Source organism: Hyla sarda, unplaced genomic scaffold, assembly GCF_029499605.1.
Source record: "Hyla sarda isolate aHylSar1 unplaced genomic scaffold, aHylSar1.hap1 scaffold_1460, whole genome shotgun sequence".
NCBI lineage: Eukaryota > Metazoa > Chordata > Amphibia > Anura > Hylidae > Hyla > Hyla sarda.
The window spans coordinates 29,263-51,310 of record NW_026608091.1 but is presented as its reverse complement, the minus strand read 5'-3'; the positions used below and the strand labels follow the sequence as shown (position 1 = coordinate 51,310).

Below are 22,048 nucleotides of genomic sequence, written 5' to 3'. Positions count from 1 at the left end.
TGTTCTTTGCCCGATTTAATTTTGAGATTCACTTTCGTCCTGCCGATAAGAACATTAGGGCCGATGCTCTCTCTCGTTCCTCGGATGCCTCAGAAGTTGAACTCTCTCCGCAACACATCATTCCACCTGACTGCCTGATCTCCACTTCTCCAGCCTCCATCAGGCAAACTCCTCCAGGAAAGACCTTTGTTTCTCCACGCCAACGCCTCGGAATCCTCAAATGGGGTCACTCCTCCCATCTCGCTGGTCATGTGGGCATCAAGAAATCTGTGCAACTCATCTCCCGCTTCTATTGGTGGCCGACTCTGGAGACGGATGTTGTGGACTTTGTGCGAGCCTGCACTATCTGTGCCCGGGATAAGACTCCTCGCCAGAAGCCCGCTGGTTTTCTTCATCCCCTGCCTGTCCCCGAACAGCCTTGGTCTCTGATTGGTATGGATTTTATTACTGATTTACCCCCTTCCCGTGGCAACACTGTTATTTGGGTGGTCGTTGATCGATTCTCCAAAATGGCACATTTCATCCCTCTTCCTGGTCTTCCTTCAGCGCCTCAGTTGGCTAAACAATTTTTTGTACACATTTTTCGTCTTCACGGGTTGCCTACGCAGATCGTCTCGGATAGAGGCGTCCAATTCGTGTCTAAATTCTGGAGGGCTCTCTGTAAACAACTCAAGATTAAATTAAATTTTTCTTCTGCATATCATCCCCAGTCCAATGGACAAGTAGAAAGAATTAACCAAGTCTTGGGTGATTATTTGCGACATTTTGTTTCCTCCCGCCAGGATGACTGGGCAGATCTCCTTCCATGGGCCGAATTCTCGTATAACTTCAGAGTCTCTGAATCTTCCTCCAAATCCCCATTTTTCGTGGTGTACGGCCGTCACCCTCTTCCCCCCCTCCCTACCCCCTTGCCCTCTGGTCTGCCCGCTGTGGATGAAATTTCTCGTGACCTTTCCATTATATGGAGAGAGACCCAAAATTCTCTCTTACAGGCTTCTTCACGCATGAAGAGGTTCGCGGATAAGAAAAGAAGAGCTCCTCCCGTTTTTTCCCCTGGAGACAAGGTATGGCTCTCCGCTAAATATGTCCGCTTCCGTGTCCCTAGCTACAAGTTGGGACCACGCTATCTTGGTCCTTTCAAAATTTTGTGTCAAATTAATCCTGTCTCTTACAAACTTCTTCTTCCTCCTTCTCTTCGTATCCCTAATGCCTTTCACGTCTCTCTTCTTAAACCACTCATCCTCAACCGTTTTTCTCCCAAATCTGTTCCTCCCACTCCTGTTTCCGGCTCCTCGGACATCTTCTCTGTCAAAGAGATCTTAGCCTCTAAAAAGGTCAGAGGGAAAACTTTTTTTTTAGTGGACTGGGAGGGTTGTGGTCCTGAAGAGAGATCCTGGGAACCTGAGGACAACATCCTAGATAAAAGTCTGCTCCTCAGGTTCTCAGGCCCTAAAAAGAGGGGGAGACCCAAGGGGGGGGGGTACTGTTACGCCGAGCGCTCCGGGTCCCCGCTCCTCCCCGGAGCGCTCGCTACACTCTCTCCGCTGCAGCGCTCCGGTCAGATCCACTGACCCGGGGCGCTGCGATTCTGCTTCCAGCCGGGATGCGATTCGCGATGCGGGTAGCGCCCGCTCGCGATGCGCACCCCGGCTCCCGTACCTGACTCGCTCTCCCTCGGTCCTGTCCCGGCGCGCGCGGCCCCGCTCCCTAGGGCGCGCGCGCGCCGGGTCTTTGCGATTTAAAGGGCCACTGCGCCGCTGATTGGCGCAGTGATTCCAATTAGTGTCTTCACCTGTGCACTTCCCTATATCACCTCACTTCCCCTGCACTTCCCTGCCGGATCTTGTTGCCATTGTGCCAGTGAAAGCGTTCCTTGTATGTTCCTAGCCTGTGTTCCAGACCTCCTGCCGTTGCCCCTGACTACGATCCTTGCTGCCTGCCCCGACCTTCTGCTACGTCCGACCTTGCTTCTGTCTACTCCCTTGTACCGCGCCTATCTTCAGCAGCCAGAGAGGTTGAGCCGTTGCTAGTGGATACGACCTGGTCACTACCGCCGCAGCAAGACCATCCCGCTTTGCGGCGGGCTCTGGTGAAAACCAGTAGTGACTTAGAACCGATCCACTAGCACGGTCCACGCCAATCCCTCTCTGGCACAGAGGATCCACTACCTGCCAGCCGGCATCGTGACAACATGACGTCTCCTTATAATGTAATATATGACATGACGTCTCCTTATAATGTAATATATGACATGACGTCTCCTTATAATGTAATATATGACATGACGTCTCCTTATAATGTAATATATGACATGACGTCTCCTTATTATGTAATATATGACGTCTCCTTATAATGTAATATATCACATGACGTCTCCTTATAATGTAATATATGATAACGTCTGCTTATAATGTAATATATGACATGACGTCTCCTTATAATGTAATATATGACGTCTCCTTATAATGTAATATATGACGTCTCCTTATAATGTAATATATCACATGACGTCTCCTTATAATGTAATATATGACATGACGTCACCTTATAATGTAATATATGACGTCTCCTTATAATGTAATATATGACATGACATCTCCTTATAATGTAATATATCACATGACGTCTCCTTATAATGTAATATATGATAACGTCTCCTTATAATGTAATATATGACGTCTCCTTATAATGTAATATATGACATGACGTCTCCTTATAATGTAATATATGACGTCTCCTTATAATGTAATATATGACGTCTCCTTATAATGTAATATATGACATGACATCTCCTTATAATGTAATATATCACATGAAGTCTCCTTATAATGTAATATATCACATGAAGTCTCCTTATAATGTAATATATGATAACGTCTCCTTATAATGTAATATATGACGTCTCCTTATAATGTAATATATGACGTCTCCTTATAATGTAATATATGACGTCTCCTTATAATGTAATATATGACATGACGTCTCCTTATAATGTAATATATGACATGACGTCTCCTTATAATGTAATATATCACATGACATCTCCTTATAATGTAATATATGACATGACGTCTCCTTATAATGTAATATATGACATGACGTCTCCTTATAATGTAATATATGACGTCTCCTTATAATGTAATATATGACATCTCCTTATAATGTAATATATGACATGACGTCTCCTTATAATGTAATATATGACATGACGTCTCCTTATAATGTAATATATCACATGAAGTCTCCTTATAATGTAATATATCACATGACGTCTCCTTATAATGTAATATATGATAACGTCTCCTTATAATGTAATATATCACATGACGTCTCCTTATAATGTAATATATCACATGACGTCTCCTTATAATGTAATATATCACGTCTCCTTATAATGTAATATATGACGTCTCCTTATAATGTAATATATCACATGACGTCTCCTTATAATGTAATATATGATAACGTCTCCTTATAATGTAATATATGACGTCTCCTTATAATGTAATATATGACGTCTCCTTATAATGTAATATATGACGTCTCCTTATAATGTAATATATGACATGACGTCTACTTATAATGTAATATATGACGTCTCCTTATAATGTAATATATGACGTCTCCTTATAATGTAATATATGACGTCTCCTTATAATGTAATATATGACATGACGTCTCCTTATAATGTAATATATCACATGACGTCTCCTTATAATGTAATATATCACATGACGTCTACTTATAATGTAATATATGACATGACGTCTCCTTATAATGTAATATATGACGTCTCCTTATAATGTAATATATGACGTCTACTTATAATGTAATATATGACATGACGTCTCCTTATAATGTAATATATCACATGACGTCTCCTTATAATGTAATATATGATAACGTCTCCTTATAATGTAATATATGACGTCTCCTTATAATGTAATATATGACGTCTCCTTATAATGTAATATATCACATGACGTCTCCTTATAATGTAATATATGATAACGTCTCCTTATAATGTAATATATCACGTCTCCTTATAATGTAATATATGACGTCTCCTTATAATGTAATATATCACGTCTCCTTATAATGTAATATATGACATCTCCTTATAATGTAATATATCACATGACGTCTCCTTATAATGTAATATATCACATGACGTCTCCTTATAATGTAATATATGATAACGTCTCCTTATAATGTAATATATCACATGACGTCTCCTTATAATTTACTGAACGTTCATATTTTTCTGCAGATAAACCTAAGTTTAAGAAAGGGTCCAAATCAACAGAAGCTGATGCCAGCGAGACAACACCTCAACGTATGTAGGGAGATGTGACGTTTAGGTGGAGGTATAGATGCAGGAGGTATAGATGGTGGTAGTGAGGAGATATAGATGGTGGTAGTGAGGAGATAGGAGGTACAGATGGAGGTAGTGAGGAGATAGGAGGTACAGATGGTGGTAGTGTAGAGATGGGAGGTACAGATGGAGGTAGTGAGGAGATAGGAGGTATAGATGGTGGTAGTGAGGAGATAGGAGGTACAGATGGAGGTAGTGAGGAGATAGGAGGTACAGATGGAGGTAGTGAGGAGATAGGAGGTATAGATGGTGGTAGTGAGGAGATAGGAGGTACAGATGGTGGTAGTGAGGAGATAGGAGGTACAGATGGTGGTAGTGAGGAGATAGGAGGTACAGATGGTGGTAGTGAGGAGATAGGAGGTATAGATGGTGGTAGTGAGGAGATAGGAGGTACAGATGGTGGTAGTGAGGAGATAGGAGGTACAGATGGTGGTAGTGAGGAGATAGGAGGTATAGATGGTGGTAGTGAGGAGATAGGAGGTATAGATGGTGGTAGTGTAGAGATAGGAGGTACAGATGGTGGTAGTGAGGAGATAGGAGGTACAGATGGAGGTAGTGTAGAGATAGGAGGTACAGATGGAGGTAGTGAGGAGATAGGAGGTACAGATGGTGGTAGTGTAGAGATAGGAGGTACAGATGGAGGTAGTGAGGAGATAGGAGGTATAGATGGTGGTAGTGAGGAGATAGGAGGTATAGATGGTGGTAGTGAGGAGATAGGAGGCACAGATGGTGGTAGTGAGGAGATAGGAGGCACAGATGGTGGTAGTGAGGAGATAGGAGGTACAGATGGTGGTAGTGTAGAGATAGGAGGTACAGATGGTGGTAGTGTAGAGATAGGAGGTACATATGGTGGTAGTGAGGAGATAGGAGGTACAGATGGTGGTAGTGAGGAGATATAGATGGTGGTAGTGAGGAGATAGGAGGTATAGATGGTGGTAGTGAGGAGATAGGAGGTACAGATGGTGGTAGTGTAGAGATAGGAGGTACAGATGGAGGTAGTGAGGAGATAGGAGGTATAGATGGTGGTAGTGAGGAGATAGGAGGTATAGATGGTGGTAGTGAGGAGATAGGAGGCACAGATGGTGGTAGTGAGGAGATAGGAGGCACAGATGGTGGTAGTGAGGAGATAGGAGGTACAGATGGTGGTAGTGTAGAGATAGGAGGTACAGATGGTGGTAGTGTAGAGATAGGAGGTACATATGGTGGTAGTGAGGAGATAGGAGGTACAGATGGAGGAAGTGAGGAGATAGGAGGTATAGATGGTGGTAGTGAGGAGATAGGAGGTATAGATGGTGGTAGTGAGGAGATAGGAGGTATAGATGGTGGTAGTGAGGAGATAGGAGGCACAGATGGTGGTAGTGAGGAGATAGGAGGTACAGATGGTGGTAGTGAGGAGATAGGAGGTATAGATGGTGGTAGTGTAGAGATAGGAGGTATAGATGGTGGTAGTGAGGAGATAGGAGGCACAGATGGTGGTAGTGAGGAGATAGGAGGTACAGATGGTGGTAGTGAGGAGATAGGAGGTATAGATGGTGGTAGTGTAGAGATAGGAGGTACAGATGGTGGTAGTGAGGAGATAGGAGGTACAGATGGTGGTAGTGAGGAGATAGGAGGTACAGATGGAGTAGGGTGTATAGATGGAGTAGGTGGTACAGATGGAGGTATAGATAGCGGTACAGATGGTGGTATAGATGGAGTAGGTGGTACAGATGGTGGTATAGATGGAGGACAGCAGGTCTTGAAAATATGGTATCTATTGTAGAGATGCTGTCAAGTTTATTTTTATATTTTTATTTCGCAGAAAAGACACAATCTACCTCAGGTGCCCGTGCCCCGGACCCCAGGGAGACGCTCATGATGAGTAAGAAAAAGCATGAATGTAATAGTCACCTCCCCCGACTCTGCCCCAAGGAGCTTACACTCTGAGGATTGGGCACTACGGGGACAGGAGTAATAACTGTGTAGAGGGGATAATAACGGTGTAGAGGGGTGAAGGATAATAACGGTGTAGAGGGGTGAAGGATAATAACGGTGCAGAGGGGAGAAGGATAATAACGGTGTAGAGAGAAGGATAATAACGGTGTAGAGGGGAGAAGGATAATAACGGTGTGGAGGGGAGAAGGATAATAACGGTGTAGAGAGAAGGATAATAACGGTGCAGAGGGGAGAAGGATAATAACGGTGTAGAGGGGTGAAGGATAATAACTGTGTAGAGGGGTGAAGGATAATAACGGTAAAGAGGGGAGAAGGATAATAACGGTGTAGAGGGGAGAAGGATAATAACGGTGTAGAGGGGAGAAGGATAATAACGGTGTGGAGGGGAGAAGGATAATAACTGTGTAGAGGGGTGAAGGATAATAACGGTAAAGAGGGGAGAAGGATAATAACGGTGTAGAGGGGAGAAGGATAATAACGGTGTAGAGGGGAGAAGGATAATAACGGTGTGGAGGGGAGAAGGATAATAACGGTGTAGAGAGGAGAAGGATAATAACGGTGCAGAGGGGAGAAGGATAATAACGGTGTAGAGGGGTGAAGGATAATAACTGTGTAGAGGGGTGAAGGATAATAACGGTAAAGAGGGGAGAAGGATAATAACGGTGCAGAGGGGAGAAGGATAATAACGGTGCAGAGGGGTGAAGGATAATAACTGTGTAGAGGGGAGAAGGATAATAACGGTGTAGAGGGGAGAAGGATAATAACGGTGTAGAGGGGAGAAGGATAATAACGGTGCAGAGGGGTGAAGGATAATAACGGTGTAGAGGGGTGAAGGATAATAACGGTGCAGAGGGGAGAAGGATAATAACGGTGCAGAGGGGAGAAGGATAATAACGGTGCAGAGGGGAGAAGGATAATAACGGTGTAGAGGGGTGAAGGATAATAACGGTGTAGAGGGGTGAAGGATAATAACGGTGTAGAAGGATAATAACGGTGTAGAGGGGAGAAGGATAATAACGGTGTAGAGGGGTGAAGGATAATAACGGTGCAGAGGGGTGAAGGATAATAACTGTGCAGAGGGGTGAAGGATAATAACGGTGTAGAGGGGAGAAGGATAATAACTGTGTAGAGGGGTGAAGGATAATAACGGTGCAGAGGGGAGAAGGATAATAACTGTGCAGAGGGGTGAAGGATAATAACGGTGTAGAGGGGAGAAGGATAATAACTGTGCAGAGGGGTGAAGGATAATAACGGTGTAGAGGGGAGAAGGATAATAACTGTGCAGAGGGGAGAAGGATAATAACGGTGCAGAGGGGAGAAGGATAATAACGGTGCAGAGGGGAGAAGGATAATAACTGTGCAGAGGGGTGAAGGATAATAACGGTGTAGAGGGGTGAAGGATAATAACTGTGTAGAGGGGTGAAGGATAATAACGGTGCAGAGGGGAGAAGGATAATAACGGTGCAGAGGGGTGAAGGATAATAACGGTGCAGAGGGGAGAAGGATAATAACGGTGTAGAGGGGAGAAGGATAATAACGGTGTAGAGGGGTGAAGGATAATAACGGTGTAGAGGGGAGAAGGATAATAACGGTGTAGAGGGGTGAAGGATAATAACGGTGTAGAAGGATAATAACGGTGTAGAAGGATAATAACGGTGTAGAGGGGAGGATAATAACGGTGTAGAGGGGTGAAGGATAATAACTGTGTAGAGGGGTGAAGGATAATAACTGTGCAGAGGGGTGAAGGATAATAACGGTGCAGAGGGGAGAAGGATAATAACGGTGCAGAGGGGTGAAGGATAATAACGGTGCAGAGGGGAGAAGGATAATAACGGTGTAGAGGGGAGAAGGATAATAACGGTGTAGAGGGGTGAAGGATAATAACGGTGCAGAGGGGAGACGAATAATAACGGTGTAGAAGGATAATAACGGTGCAGAGGGGAGAAGGATAATAACGGTGCAGAGGGGAGAAGGATAATAACGGTGCAGAGGGGAGAAGGATAATAACGGTGCAGAGGGGTGAAGGATAATAACGGTGCAGAGGGGAGAAGGATAATAACGGTGTAGAGGGGAGAAGGATAATAACGGTGCAGAGGGGAGAAGGATAATAACGGTGTAGAGGGGAGAAGGATAATAACGGTGCAGAGGGGTGAAGGATAATAATGGTGTAGAGGGGAGAAGGATAATAACTGTGTAGAGGGGAGAAGGATAATAACGGTGCAGAGGGGAGAAGGATAATAACGGTGTAGAGGGGAGAAGGATAATAACTGTGTAGAGGGGAGAAGGATAATAACGGTGTAGAGGGGAGAAGGATAATAACGGTGTAGAGGGGAGAAGGATAATAACGGTGTAGAGGGGAGAAGGATAATAACGGTGCAGAGGGGAGAAGGATAATAACGGTGCAGAGGGGAGAAGGATAATAACGGTGTAGAGGGGAGAAGGATAATAACGGTGCAGAGGGGTGAAGGATAATAACGGTGTAGAGGGGAGAAGGATAATAACGGTGTAGAGGGGAGAAGGATAATAACGGTGCAGAGGGGAGAAGGATAATAACGGTGCAGAGGGGTGAAGGATAATAACGGTGTAGAGGGGAGAAGGATAATAACGGTGTAGAGGGGAGAAGGATAATAACGGTGTAGAGGGGAGAAGGATAATAACGGTGCAGAGGGGAGAAGGATAATAACGGTGCAGAGGGGAGAAGGATAATAACGGTGCAGAGGGGTGAAGGATAATAACGGTGCAGAGGGGAGAAGGATAATAACGGTGCAGAGGGGAGAAGGACAATAACGGTGTAGAGGGGAGAAGGATAATAACGGTGTAGAGGGGTGAAGGATAATAACGGTGTAGAGGGGAGAAGGATAATAACGGTGCAGAGGGGAGAAGGATAATAACGGTGCAGAGGGGAGAAGGATAATAACGGTGCAGAGGGGAGAAGGATAATAACGGTGCAGAGGGGAGAAGGATAATAACGGTGCAGAGGGGAGAAGGATAATAACGGTGTAGAGGGGAGAAGGATAATAACGGTGCAGAGGGGAGAAGGATAATAACGGTGCAGAGGGGAGAAGGATAATAACGGTGCAGAGGGGAGAAGGATAATAACGGTGTAGAGGGGTGAAGGATAATAACGGTGCAGAGGGGAGAAGGATAATAACGGTGCAGAGGGGTGAAGGATAATAACTGTGTAGAAGGATAATAACGGTGTAGAGGGGAGAAGGATAATAACGGTGTAGAGGGGTGAAGGATAATAACGGTGTAGAGGGGAGAAGGATAATAACGGTGTAGAAGGATAATAACGGTGTAGAGGGGAGAAGGATAATAACGGTGTAGAGGGGAGAAGGATAATAACGGTGTAGAGGGGAGAAGGATAATAACTGTGTAGAGGGGAGAAGGATAATAACTGTGTAGAGGGGAGAAGGATAATAACTGTGTAGAGGGGTGAAGGATAATAACGGTGCAGAGGGGTGAAGGATAATAACGGTGCAGAGGGGAGAAGGATAATAACGGTGTAGAGGGGAGAAGGATAATAACGGTGCAGAGGGGAGAAGGATAATAACGGTGTAGAAGGGAAAGGATAATAACGGTGCAGAGGGGTGAAGGATAATAACGGTGCAGAGGGGTGAAGGATAATAACGGTGTAGAGGGGAGAAGGATAATAACGGTGTAGAGGGGAGAAGGATAATAACGGTGTAGAGGGGTGAAGGATAATAACGGTGCAGAGGGGAGAAGGATAATAACGGTGCAGAGGGGAGAAGGATAATAACGGTGTAGAGGGGAGAAGGATAATAACGGTGCAGAGGGGAGAAGGATAATAACGGTGCAGAGGGGAGAAGGATAATAACGGTGTAGAAGGGAAAGGATAATAACGGTGCAGAGGGGTGAAGGATAATAACGGTGCAGAGGGGTGAAGGATAATAACGGTGTAGAGGGGAGAAGGATAATAACGGTGTAGAGGGGAGAAGGATAATAACGGTGTAGAGGGGAGAAGGATAATAACGGTGTAGAGGGGAGAAGGATAATAACGGTGTAGAGGGGTGAAGGATAATAACTGTGTAGAAGGATAATAACGGTGCAGAGGGGAGAAGGATAATAACGGTGTAGAGGGGAGAAGGATAATAACGGTGTAGAAGGATAATAACGGTGTAGAGGGGAGAAGGATAATAACGGTGCAGAGGGGAGAAGGATAATAACGGTGCAGAGGGGTGAAGGATAATAACGGTGCAGAGGGGTGAAGGATAATAACGGTGCAGAGGGGTGAAGGATAATAACGGTGCAGAGGGGTGAAGGATAATAACGGTGTAGAGGGGAGAAGGATAATAACGGTGTAGAGGGGTGAAGGATAATAACGGTGTAGAGGGGAGAAGGATAATAACGGTGTAGAGGGGTGAAGGATAATAACGGTGTAGAGGGGAGAAGGATAATAACGGTGTAGAAGGATAATAACGGTGTAGAGGGGAGAAGGATAATAACGGTGTAGAGGGGAGAAGGATAATAACGGTGTAGAGGGGAGAAGGATAATAACGGTGCAGAGGGGAGAAGGATAATAACGGTGCAGAGGGGAGAAGGATAATAACGGTATAGAGGGGTGAAGGATAATAACGGTGTAGAGGGGAGAAGGATAATAACGGTGTAGAGGGGTGAAGGATAATAACTGTGTAGAGGGGAGAAGGATAATAACGGTGTAGAGGGGAGAAGGATAATAACGGTGTAGAGGGGTGAAGGATAATAACGGTGTAGAGGGGAGAAGGATAATAACGGTGTAGAGGGGAGAAGGATAATAACTGTGTAGAGGGGAGAAGGATAATAACGGTGTAGAGGGGAGAAGGATAATAACGGTGCAGAGGGGAGAAGGATAATAACGGTGTAGAGGGGTGAAGGATAATAACGGTGTAGAAGGATAATAACGGTGCAGAGGGGTGAAGGATAATAACGGTGCAGAGGGGTGAAGGATAATAACGGTGCAGAGGGGTGAAGGATAATAACGGTGCAGAGGGGAGAAGGATAATAACGGTGTAGAGGGGTGAAGGATAATAACTGTGTAGAAGGATAATAACGGTGTAGAGGGGAGAAGGATAATAACGGTGTAGAAGGATAATAACGGTGCAGAGGGGTGAAGGATAATAACAGTGTAGAGGGGAGAAGGATAATAACTGTGTAGAGGGGTGAAGGATAATAACGGTGCAGAGGGGAGAAGGATAATAACGGTGTAGAGGGGAGAAGGATAATAACGGTGTAGAGGGGTGAAGGATAATAACGGTGTAGAGGGGAGAAGGATAATAACGGTGCAGAGGGGTGAAGGATAATAACAGTGTAGAGGGGAGAAGGATAATAACTGTGTAGAAGGGAAAGGATAATAACTGTGTAGAGGGGTGAAGGATAATAACTGTGTAGAGGGGAGAAGGATAATAACTGTGTAGAGGGGAGAAGGATAATAACGGTGCAGAGGGGAGAAGGATAATAACAGTGTAGAGGGGAGAAGGATAATAACGGTGTAGAGGGGAGAAGGATAATAACGGTGTAGAGGGGAGAAGGATAATAACGGTGCAGAGGGGAGAAGGATAATAACTGTGTAGAGGGGAGAAAGATAATAACTGTGTAGAGGGGAGAAGGATAATAACGGTGTAGAGGGGTGAAGGATAATAACTGTGTAGAGGGGTGAAGGATAATAACGGTGTAGAGGGGAGAAGGATAATAACGGTGCAGAGGGGAGAAGGATAATAACGGTGCAGAGGGGAGAAGGATAATAACGGTGCAGAGGGGTGAAGGATAATAACGGTGCAGAGGGGAGAAGGATAATAACGGTGTAGAGGGGAGAAGGATAATAACGGTGTAGAGGGGAGAAGGATAATAACGGTGCAGAGGGGAGAAGGATAATAACGGTGCAGAGGGGAGAAGGATAATAACGGTGCAGAGGGGTGAAGGATAATAACGGTGCAGAGGGGAGAAGGATAATAACGGTGCAGAGGGGAGAAGGATAATAACGGTGTAGAAGGGAAAGGAAATAGGTCTTTTCTATAGGACAGATATGTAATACATGTTTGATACATAATTTTTAGAGGGTTGAGCTGGGTAATTACGGTGATATGGCGGTATATAGAGGTTAGATAATATAAGGATGATATGGCGGTATATAGAGGTTAGATAATATAAGGATGATATGGCGGTATATAGAGGTTAGATAATATAAGGATGATATGGCAGTATATAGAGGTTAGATAATATAAGGATGATATGGCGGTATATAGAGGTTAGATAATATAAGGATGATATGGCGGTATATAGAGGTTAGATAATATAAGGATGATATGGCGGTATATAGAGGTTAGATAATATAAGGATGATACGGCGGAATATAGAGGTTAGATAATATAAGGATATGGCGGAATATAGAGGTTAGATAATATAAGGATGATATGGCAGTATATAGAGGTGCTATATTTATTCTCTGTCCTGTTCCCCTCAGGTGCGGAGAAGCTTTCTGCAGACCCCCGTACTGTGCACAAGAAGATCCTGGTATCGGATTTACTCACTAAGTTGTCGGTCAGCGACCACCCCCAGAACTACCCCGAGGACCGGAAGAGGTTTGTCAGCTGTTCCCAGTTCCTCTGCTCCCAGGGCTTCTCCCAGGGGCTCCATTACTGGGAGATCCTGAAGGAGGGGGGGCACTTCAGCGGGTTGGGAGTGGCTTACCAGAGCATTGCCCGGACTGGACCGGAGAGCCGCCTCGGCCGCAACAAGGTGTCCTGGTGCATTGAGTGGTGTAACGGGAAGCTGCAGGCCTGGCACGACGACAAGCAGACCGATCTCACCTGCCCCAACACCAACAAGTACGGCGTGCTCATCAACTGCGACCAGGGCACCGTCTCCTTCTACTGCATCGGTAAAAAGTGCAGCGAGATCTATAAGTTCCGGGCCCGGTTCTCCGAGCCGCTGTACCCCGCCTTTTGGATGTTCTCCAGCCACACCTCCCTGACACTTAACGCCTTCAACATGGAGCCCTAAGAGGTCACTGCAGGGGGAGGTAGAGGGGGAACTAAGCTTATTGAGGGAACCATAATGATTCCACCATTCGCTGACCCTCCTGTCACCTCCAGAGCTGCCCTCGCATCCCGTCTCATCCTCCAGAGCTGCCCTCGCATCCCGTCTCATCCTCCACAGCTGCCCTCGCATCCCGTCTCATCCTCCAGAGCTGCCCTCGCATCCCGTCTCATCCTCCAGAGCTGCCGTCGCATCCCGTCTCATCCTCCAGAGCTGCCCTCGCATCCCGTCTCATCCTCCAGAGCTGCCCTCGCATCCCGTCTCATCCTCCAGAGCTGCCCTCGCATCCCGTCTCATCCTCCAGAGCTGCCCTCGCATCCCGTCTCATCCTCCAGAGCTGCCCTCGCATCCCGTCTCATCCTCCAGAGCTGCCCTCGCATCCCGTCTCATCCTCCAGAGCTGCCCTCGCATCCCGTCTCATCCTCCAGAGCTGCCCTCGCATCCCGTCTCATCCTCCAGAGCTGCCCTCGCATCCCGTCTCATCCTCCAGAGCTGCCCTCGCATCCCGTCTCATCCTCCAGAGCTGCCCTCGCATCCCGTCTCATCCTCCAGAGCTGCCCTCGCATCCCGTCTCATCCTCCAGAGCTGCCCTCGCATCCCGTCTCATCCTCCAGAGCTGCCCTCGCATCCCGTCTCATCCTCCAGAGCTGCCCTCGCATCCAGTCTCATCCTCCAGAGCTGCCCTCGCATCCCGTCTCATCCTCCAGAGCTGCCCTCGCATCCCGTCTCATCCTCCAGAGCTGCCCTCACATCCCGTCTCATCCTCCAGAGCTGCACTCACGTCCCAACCCTGGAGAGGGCTGGTGACATCACCGTGATGGGGGCCCCACTCTAATTGAGGTGGGGGTGTGGCCCTGTCACGCTGTTCAGTGTGGTACTACTCACTTGTGGTGTCTGCTCACAATCCTCTGTTCTGCTGTGAGGTCAGGTGACTGCAGTAATTAATCATTGTAGCAAGTGGTAGCATTTAATACAGTGGGAACCGCCCATCTAATAGTCATGTGAACCAGCAGGGACCGCCCATTTAATAATCATTTGACCCAGCAGGGACCATCCATCTCATTGTCATGTGACACAGCAGGGACTGCCCATGTCATATTGTCATGTGACACAGAAAGGACTGCCCCTGTCATATCATTGTCATGTGACAGCAGGGACTGTTCACGTCATGTGACACAGCAGGGACCGCCCACGTCATATCATTGTCATGTGACAGCAGGGACCACCCATCTCATATCATTGTCATGTGACACAGCAGGTACTGCCCTATTGAAAGGGACCTATTCAGACGCAGTATCAGGGTCCACTGATTTACTAAACACCTTTTTATGATGGCCGCTCACCTGATAAAAGGAAATAATAGTGTAAAGATGGCTGCTTACACAATAAGATGAGATAATAGTGTAAAGATGGCCGCCACACAATAGGATGAGATAATAGTGTAAAGATGGCCGTCACACAATAAGATGAGATAATAGTGTAAAGATGGCCGCCACACAATAGGTTGAGATAATCGTGTAAAGATGGCCGCTCACACAATAGGATGAGATAGTGTAAAGATGGCCGCTCACACAATAGGATGAGATAATAGTGTATAGATGGCCGCTCACACAATAGGATGAGATAATAGTGTAAAGATGGCCGCTCACACAATGAGATAATAGTGTAAAGATGGGCGCTCACACAATGAGATAATAGTGTAAAGATGGCCGCTCACACAATAAGATGAGATAATAGTGTAAAGATGGCTGCTCACACAATAGGATGAGATAATAGTGTAAAGATGGCTGCTCACACAATAGGATGAGATAATAGTGTAAAGATGGCCGCTCACACAATAGGATGAGATAATAGTGTAAAGATGGCCGCTCACACAATAAGATGAGATAATAGTGTAAAGATGGCTGCTCACACAATAGGATGAGATAATAGTGTAAAGATGGGCACTCACACAATAGGATGAGATAATAGTGTATAGATGGCCGCTCACACAAGATGAGATGATAGTGTAAAGATGGCCGCTCACACAATAGGATAAGATAATAGTGTAAAGATGGCCGCTCACACAATAGGTTGAGATAATAGTGTAAAGATGGCCGCTCACACAATAGTATGAGATAATAGTGTATAGATGGTCTGTGCGCACACAATAAGATGAGATAATAGTGTAAAGATGGCCGCTCACACAATAGGATAAGATAATAGTGTAAAGATGGCCGCTCACACAATAGGATGAGATAATAGTGTAAAGATGGCCGCTCACACAATAGGATGAGATAATAGTGTAAAGATGGCCGCTCACACAATAGGATGAGATAGTGTAAAGATGGCCGCTCACACAATAAGATGAGATAGTGTAAAGATGGCCGCTCACACAATAGGATGAGATAATAGTGTAAAGATGGGCGCTCACACAATAGGATGAGTTAATAGTGTAAAGATGGCCGCTCACACAATAGGATGAGATAATAGTGTAAAGATGGCCGCTCACACAATAGGATGAGATAATAGTGTAAAGATGGCCGCTCACACAATGAGATAATAGTGTAAAGATGGCCGCTCACACAATAGGATGAGATAATAGTGTAAAGATGGCTGCTCACACAATAGGATGAGATAATAGTGTAAAGATGGCCGCTCACACAATGAGATAATAGTGTAAAGATGGCCGCTCACACAATAGGATGAGATAATAGTTTAAAGATGGCCGCTCACACAATAGGATGAGATAATAGTGTAAAGATGGCCGCTCACACAATGAGATAATAGTGTAAAGATGGCCGCTCACACAATAGGATGAGATAATAGTGTAAAGATGGCCGCTCACACAATAGGTTGAGATAATAGTGTAAAGATGGCCGCTCATACCATAAGATGAGATAATAGTGTAAAGATGGCCGCTCGAACTTCCGGTTCCGGCGCTGCCATGAGAGGACGCGGCTAGCAGAGCTCCCGCACCTCCCGACTCTTATCCGGTCTCTCTACCAGCCTTGTGACCCCTCCGGGACCCCGGTACCCACGGATCCCCGCTACACTTTCCAGCCCTGCTGTATGGAGCGTTACCTGCTCCGCCGACCCCGAGATTCACCGGCCTCCCGCATCTCCCGCCCGACTTCAGCTAAGCGCACGGCGGCAGCTCCACGTGGGTCGGTGTCGGCAACACGAACACTGCAGAAGCGCCTGTTCCGCTTCTCCTACGGGCAGTCTCCCACCCGCCGGAGCCCGGTACCTGCTGGACAGCTCTGCTCCTCTCCGGTGGCGGCCTCGTCAGTGCAGCTCAGTGCTCCCTCATCGGGCTCGGCAGCGGAGGACGTCCTCATTGAGCCTCGCACCCTGCAAGTGGAGAGCGCTCATATCGGAGGTACTGCTTCCCCAGCGGTCAGTGTTTCCCCGGTGGGGCCGGCTGATCCCTTACTGATGGCTCTGTCTCCTGCTCAGGACTGTAACTCTCATAAGAGACCTGCATCTCCCTCCCTGGTCCCCTCAGGGGGCTCAAGTGGCATCATGGTGTCCAACAGGCCCTCTAACTCTAGCCCTCCTCTCTCTCAGTATCCAGCAGAGTTGCAGGTGGGTTCCCCCCCCCACCTCCTCACCCATGCAGCCCATCCCTACCAACCTATTGGGCAGCCCTGGGAGCTCATCTGTCCCTGCTCACCCACAGCCTGCCTTTACACCACAGACTGTCAACTTTAAAGCATTGGCTGAACAGAAAATGGCGCAGATTGTCCCAGACATACAGAAGTCCTTGGAGGCAACGCTGCAGGCGTCCTTTGATTCACTGAGAAGGGACATTTCCCAAACTAATATATCTGTGGCTGCAGTGCGCTCTGATGTTACTGATCTCCAGACCCACCAATCTGATTTATCTAATCAAGTTGCTGACCTAGCGCAGGAAAACGCCAACCTCTGGGCTAAGCTTGATGATCTGGAGAATCGTTCGAGGCGAAATAACCTACGTATTGTGGGGCTTTCTGAACAGATACTCTCCCCAGACCTCCAGCACTTGTGCGAGATTGAATTGACCGAGGCTCTGGGCCTGGATCATTACTGTAGGGTGGAAAGGGCTCATAGACTGGGACCTGACCTGGGGAATCGACCTGACGCCCTTCGTTCATCTCAACCTGGCAAGCAGAGCAGACCACACCAGGTCATCTTCAAGCTGTTGGACTATAATGATCGTCAATCCATCCTGAGAGCCTTTCGGAGACGCACTGCACCGCTAATTGTTCGGGACTGTCGCATTCTTATTTTTGAAGATTTTTCTGCACCTGTTGCTAAGAGGCGCAGGGTCTTCAGTGGCGTTTGTTCCGACCTGTTCAATAGGAAAGTCAAATTCCAAGTTCACCTGGCTATGTTTTCACCTACATGTTTAGTCGGGAGGTTCGCACACTTTCTGGCAGAAAAAAGCGAAGACCCGAGCACGGTGCTGACGGTCGACTGACGGTCTTTACGCACATAGTGCAAATTCAGTTCTTGTGTTAACTAGACGCGTTAGAGCTTAGTCGCCTCTAGCCCAGTCCCTGGATTGTTGGTCGGACGGCAGTCTCTAACGGTAGTGGGGTTGCCGGTATACATTGAAGGAGTGTGTGGTGTGTGAGGTGTTTAAGAGGCCTGCCTGATTGTGTGTGTGTGTGTGTGTTTTTTTTTCTCTCTCCCCTTCTCCTCCTCTCTTCTCTCTTTTCTTCTCTCCTTGCTCTTAGAGACATGCGGATCATCTCGTGGAATGTGAAGGGGCTCCGTTCCCCTAACAAAAGGATGCAGATACTTAGACACCTGAAACGTCTTCATCCCGATGTAGTGATGCTGCAGGAAACCCACCTAGCCGCAGACGATATTGCACGCATGTCCAAACTATGGGTGGGTTCTGTTCTAGGATCCCCGGCAGTAGGAGGTAAGGGGGGTACGTTACTGCTTATTCACAAAAATTTTGGGGGGACGATTGTGTCTCATGAAACGGATTCAGAGGGGCGGTGGACGTGGGCTCACTTAAGATTCAAGGGCCGTGACTTTAGTTTATACTGTTGCTATGCGCCTAACGGGGATAATAGACCTTACTTTCAGGCTTTGGAGGACAGGCTCTTGGCGGACACGCTTCCAAAAAAAGATTGTAGGGGGAGATATGAATGCCGTGGCTACGACAGACGAGGACAGGAAAGGAGGGACGGCTGACAGGACGGTTCCTCGTACGAGCGACAGGGTGTTTGGGGCCTTTCTGGGTTCGGTAGGTCTGAAGGCCATGTGACGGTTAATGCACCCAGATAGTAGGGACTTTTCCCACTTTTCACACAGTCACTCATCATGGTCCCGTATAGACTACCTGCTGGTTTCCCCCGATTTAGTGCCCCGGGTAGCGGACACGGACATACATACCATGGTGATTTCAGATCACTCTCCCATCTCATTGCTCCTAGCGGACTCTTTCCCGAAAGGGTCCGACTTCCAGTGGCACTTCCCTGCTTACATGAATAAAGATGACAATTTCGCCGACTCGTTGAGAAGCTGGTGGCAAGAGTTTACTTGGGATAATGGTACTCATACCAATAATGCACCACTTTTCTGGGAGTCTGCTAAATCTATTTTACGGGGTCGCCTAATTGCCTACATGTCGACGGTGAAGAAGAAATCTCTTCTTCACTTTCAAGAGGCTAGCACGGCGCTACAGAAGGCGGCGTTGTGCCAGGCTTGGAAGGCAGCAAAGACAACCTTTGATCTGTGGTCAGAGTGAAAATGTTTGGCGACTTACTCCCGTTTTAGAGCGGAATTGTTTCGATTTGGCAATAAATCGGGCCGCCTCTTGGCGCGCCTTGCCAAGGGACGACATTCTCCCCAACACTTTTCCTCCCTAAGGGACGAATCGGGCACGACGCATTCTGACCCCAAAACTATAAACTCCCTTTTCTGCTCATATTATACCGCTTCTTCGCCTGCTGACATGGTTGCTGGCGGGGCATTTCTGGAGTCGGTCACCCTCCCGACCATGACCACTGATCAGCGTGATCTTTTGAACGCTGACTTTACAGAGGAGGAGGTGCGCAATGCGATCAAACACCTTCACAACTCCAAGGCACCTGGCCCGGATGGTTTCACGGGTGAATTTTATAAGATCTTGGTGGAACAGGTGGCGACTCCTCTGACATCCTACTTCAACCATGTATTGCACACTGGCTCTCTCTCCCTTCATTCCAACACGGCCAGGATCAAACTGTTGCTGAAACCGGGTAAGGACCCCCTACTCCCCCAATCTTATCGTCCCATCTCGCTAATCAATCAAGACCTCAAATTAATGTCTAAAATAATGGCAGATCGCCTCAGTGTCTCCCTCCCTTCATTGATTGGTCCCTCACAAGTGGGCTTTGTACGTAATTGCTCAGCTGTGACTAACATTCTAAAGGTCCTCGCGGTCCCGGATAGGGTGCAGCACCACCCCAGACCGGGTGAACATCCAGTGCTGCTGGCACTGGACGCTGAAAAGGCATTTGATAACGTCAAATGGGACTGGCTCGGGATGGTGCTGGACAAGATGGGCATCACCGGGAGCTTCCGGACCTTTCTGAACAGTATGTATTCCTCGCCACAAGCTAGGGTGTTCACGTCCGGTATCCTCTCCCCCTCCTTCCCCCTTTTTAAGGGGACGAGACAGGGATGTCCACTCTCTCCGCTATTATTTAATGTAGCACTTGAACCTCTGGCCAGATATCTCGAAGATTCCTCGATTTATCGTGGTATCCCTATTCAACGCACGGAGGTCAAATTGACCCTCTTTGCAGATGACATACTTATCTTTATGGCAGATCCCAGGGCTCACTACTCAACCCTGATGTCAACGTTGACTCACTTTGAGACTTTCTCAGGATATAAAATTAACCAATCTAAAAGTGAACTTTTGTCTTTGGGAACCCCGGGATCCGCCTCCTACTGGGCTGCACTCAATATCCCAGAGGGGCTCCTTAAATCTTCCCCGTCCTCCCTGTATACCTTGAATTACCCCCCACTTTTCCAACAGATCTGTAACGAACTACAAAAATGGAGCCACCTGCCAATCTCTTTCCTGGGCAAATGTCACCTGGTAAAGATGATTAGTTTTCCTAGACTCCTATATCATCTGCAAACTTTACCTATTCTCTTGAAACACAAGGACATCAAAACTCTTAATTCAGCCTTTACTCATTTTATCTGGTCGGGCAGGCGTCCTCCCATTTCCCTCCAAAAATTGATGCTTCACCGAGTGGATGGGGGAGTGGGTTTCCCCAATCTCCGAGGCTACAATTTATCGTGCCTCTTTAGACATGTTCTGCACTGGATATACACATTCAGCTTTCACTCCAATTTTGAGGTGGAGGCGGATTACGCATCCCCCTGGAATTTGGTGTCCTGCTTACATTCTAAATTATCGTGCCTGCCCGCACATATAAAACGCTCTGTCTTAATTAGGGACACGGTGGTGACATGGCGGTCATTACGCAAGGCCTACAATCTACCCTTTCTATTGTCTGGGAGGCTACATTTGTGGGGTCATCCGGAATTTCCCCTGGGTAGGGAGAATGCACTGTTTACTCAGTGGAAGCGCAAAGGGTTGAGCACAGCTAGGCAACTAATGCATCCTGAGGTAGGTCGCTGGTTTACCCCAAGCGAGCTCTTACAGCAATTCGACATGCCTGCCTCTCACTTTCTCCAGGTGTCGCAACTGATGTCCTTCTGTACCTCTAGGCTCCGGGATCCGATTTCGGAATTACGGCCCTCACCCCTGGAGGATTTGATAGGGACGCAGCCCAAAAAGTTGTCCATCTCTACCTTATATAGATGTTTCAATGACCGTTTTTTGAGAGTCTCTAAACACACTCTTTTTGACAAGTGGGAAGCAATCTTGCAGGACCCCGAGACTAGAGAACACATACTGGGAGGATGGACGAAGGTTAGGCAGAATGTCATAAATGAAAGGTGGCGGGAATCTTACTTTAAAATGATGCACTTTGGTTATCTGGGCTTTAACATCCCGGCCTTGGCAGCATTTCCTGACAGGATCACGTCATGCCCGAAATGTAACGCTCCTGCTACTGACTTTCTGCATGGTATCTGGTCCTGTGAGAAAATTCAGCTATTTTGGAGGGGAGGTAGTGGAATACATTTCCAAGTTTTGGAAGGTCAGCTTACCATTGACACAGTGTGCTCTCCTGTTCCAGTCTGTTGATACATCCATTACGGAAGGGATAGGCCTGCGGTCACTACCCAGGTTCATTCATGTCATACTCCTGGTGGCTAAACGTATAATTTTACGCGAATGGATCAAACCCGCGATGCCGTCTTTGGCGGCAGTGGTGGAAGATCTCAAGGACTTTTTGGAGGTCGATAGACTGGACACAGAGAGGCATTGTGAGAGGGACGCTAGGAAATTCTTTGCTAAATGGCGGACTTTCTTGGCTGCCCACTTCACTAAACCACAAATAGACGAAATTGTACTGCCGTTCCGTCATACGGAATGGTACTCTTTGGCTTCTCTCAGCAACACTTTGGGCCCACTCCGCCTTTCTGATGACAGGGGATGATTCTCTCGTGCTTCTATACTCTTCTCCCACAATTACCTCTTCCACGCTTCTCCAGGTCTTCTTCTCCCCCCCCCCCCCCCCCCCCCACAATTCTTTTTTTTTTTTTTTTTACCTCTGCGTGTGTGGGTATGTGTGTTCGGAAGGATGTCATGTGTGGTAT

The 22,048-nt window shown here is 47.1% G+C and overlaps 1 protein-coding gene across 1 annotated transcript in view; it reads left to right on the top strand.

Moving 5' to 3' along the window:
- Positions 1-15,006, top strand: part of TRIM25 (tripartite motif containing 25) — a 41,382-nt gene extending 26,376 nt beyond the window's left edge. The window contains exons 7-9 of the mRNA XM_056552232.1: positions 4,271-4,336; positions 6,177-6,236; positions 12,771-15,006. Coding sequence (XP_056408207.1) covers positions 4,271-4,336; positions 6,177-6,236; positions 12,771-13,309 — 665 coding nt within the window. The 3' untranslated portion in view covers positions 13,310-15,006. The remainder of the gene's footprint in view (positions 1-4,270; positions 4,337-6,176; positions 6,237-12,770) is intronic.
- The last annotated feature ends 7,042 nt before the right edge of the window (positions 15,007-22,048 follow it).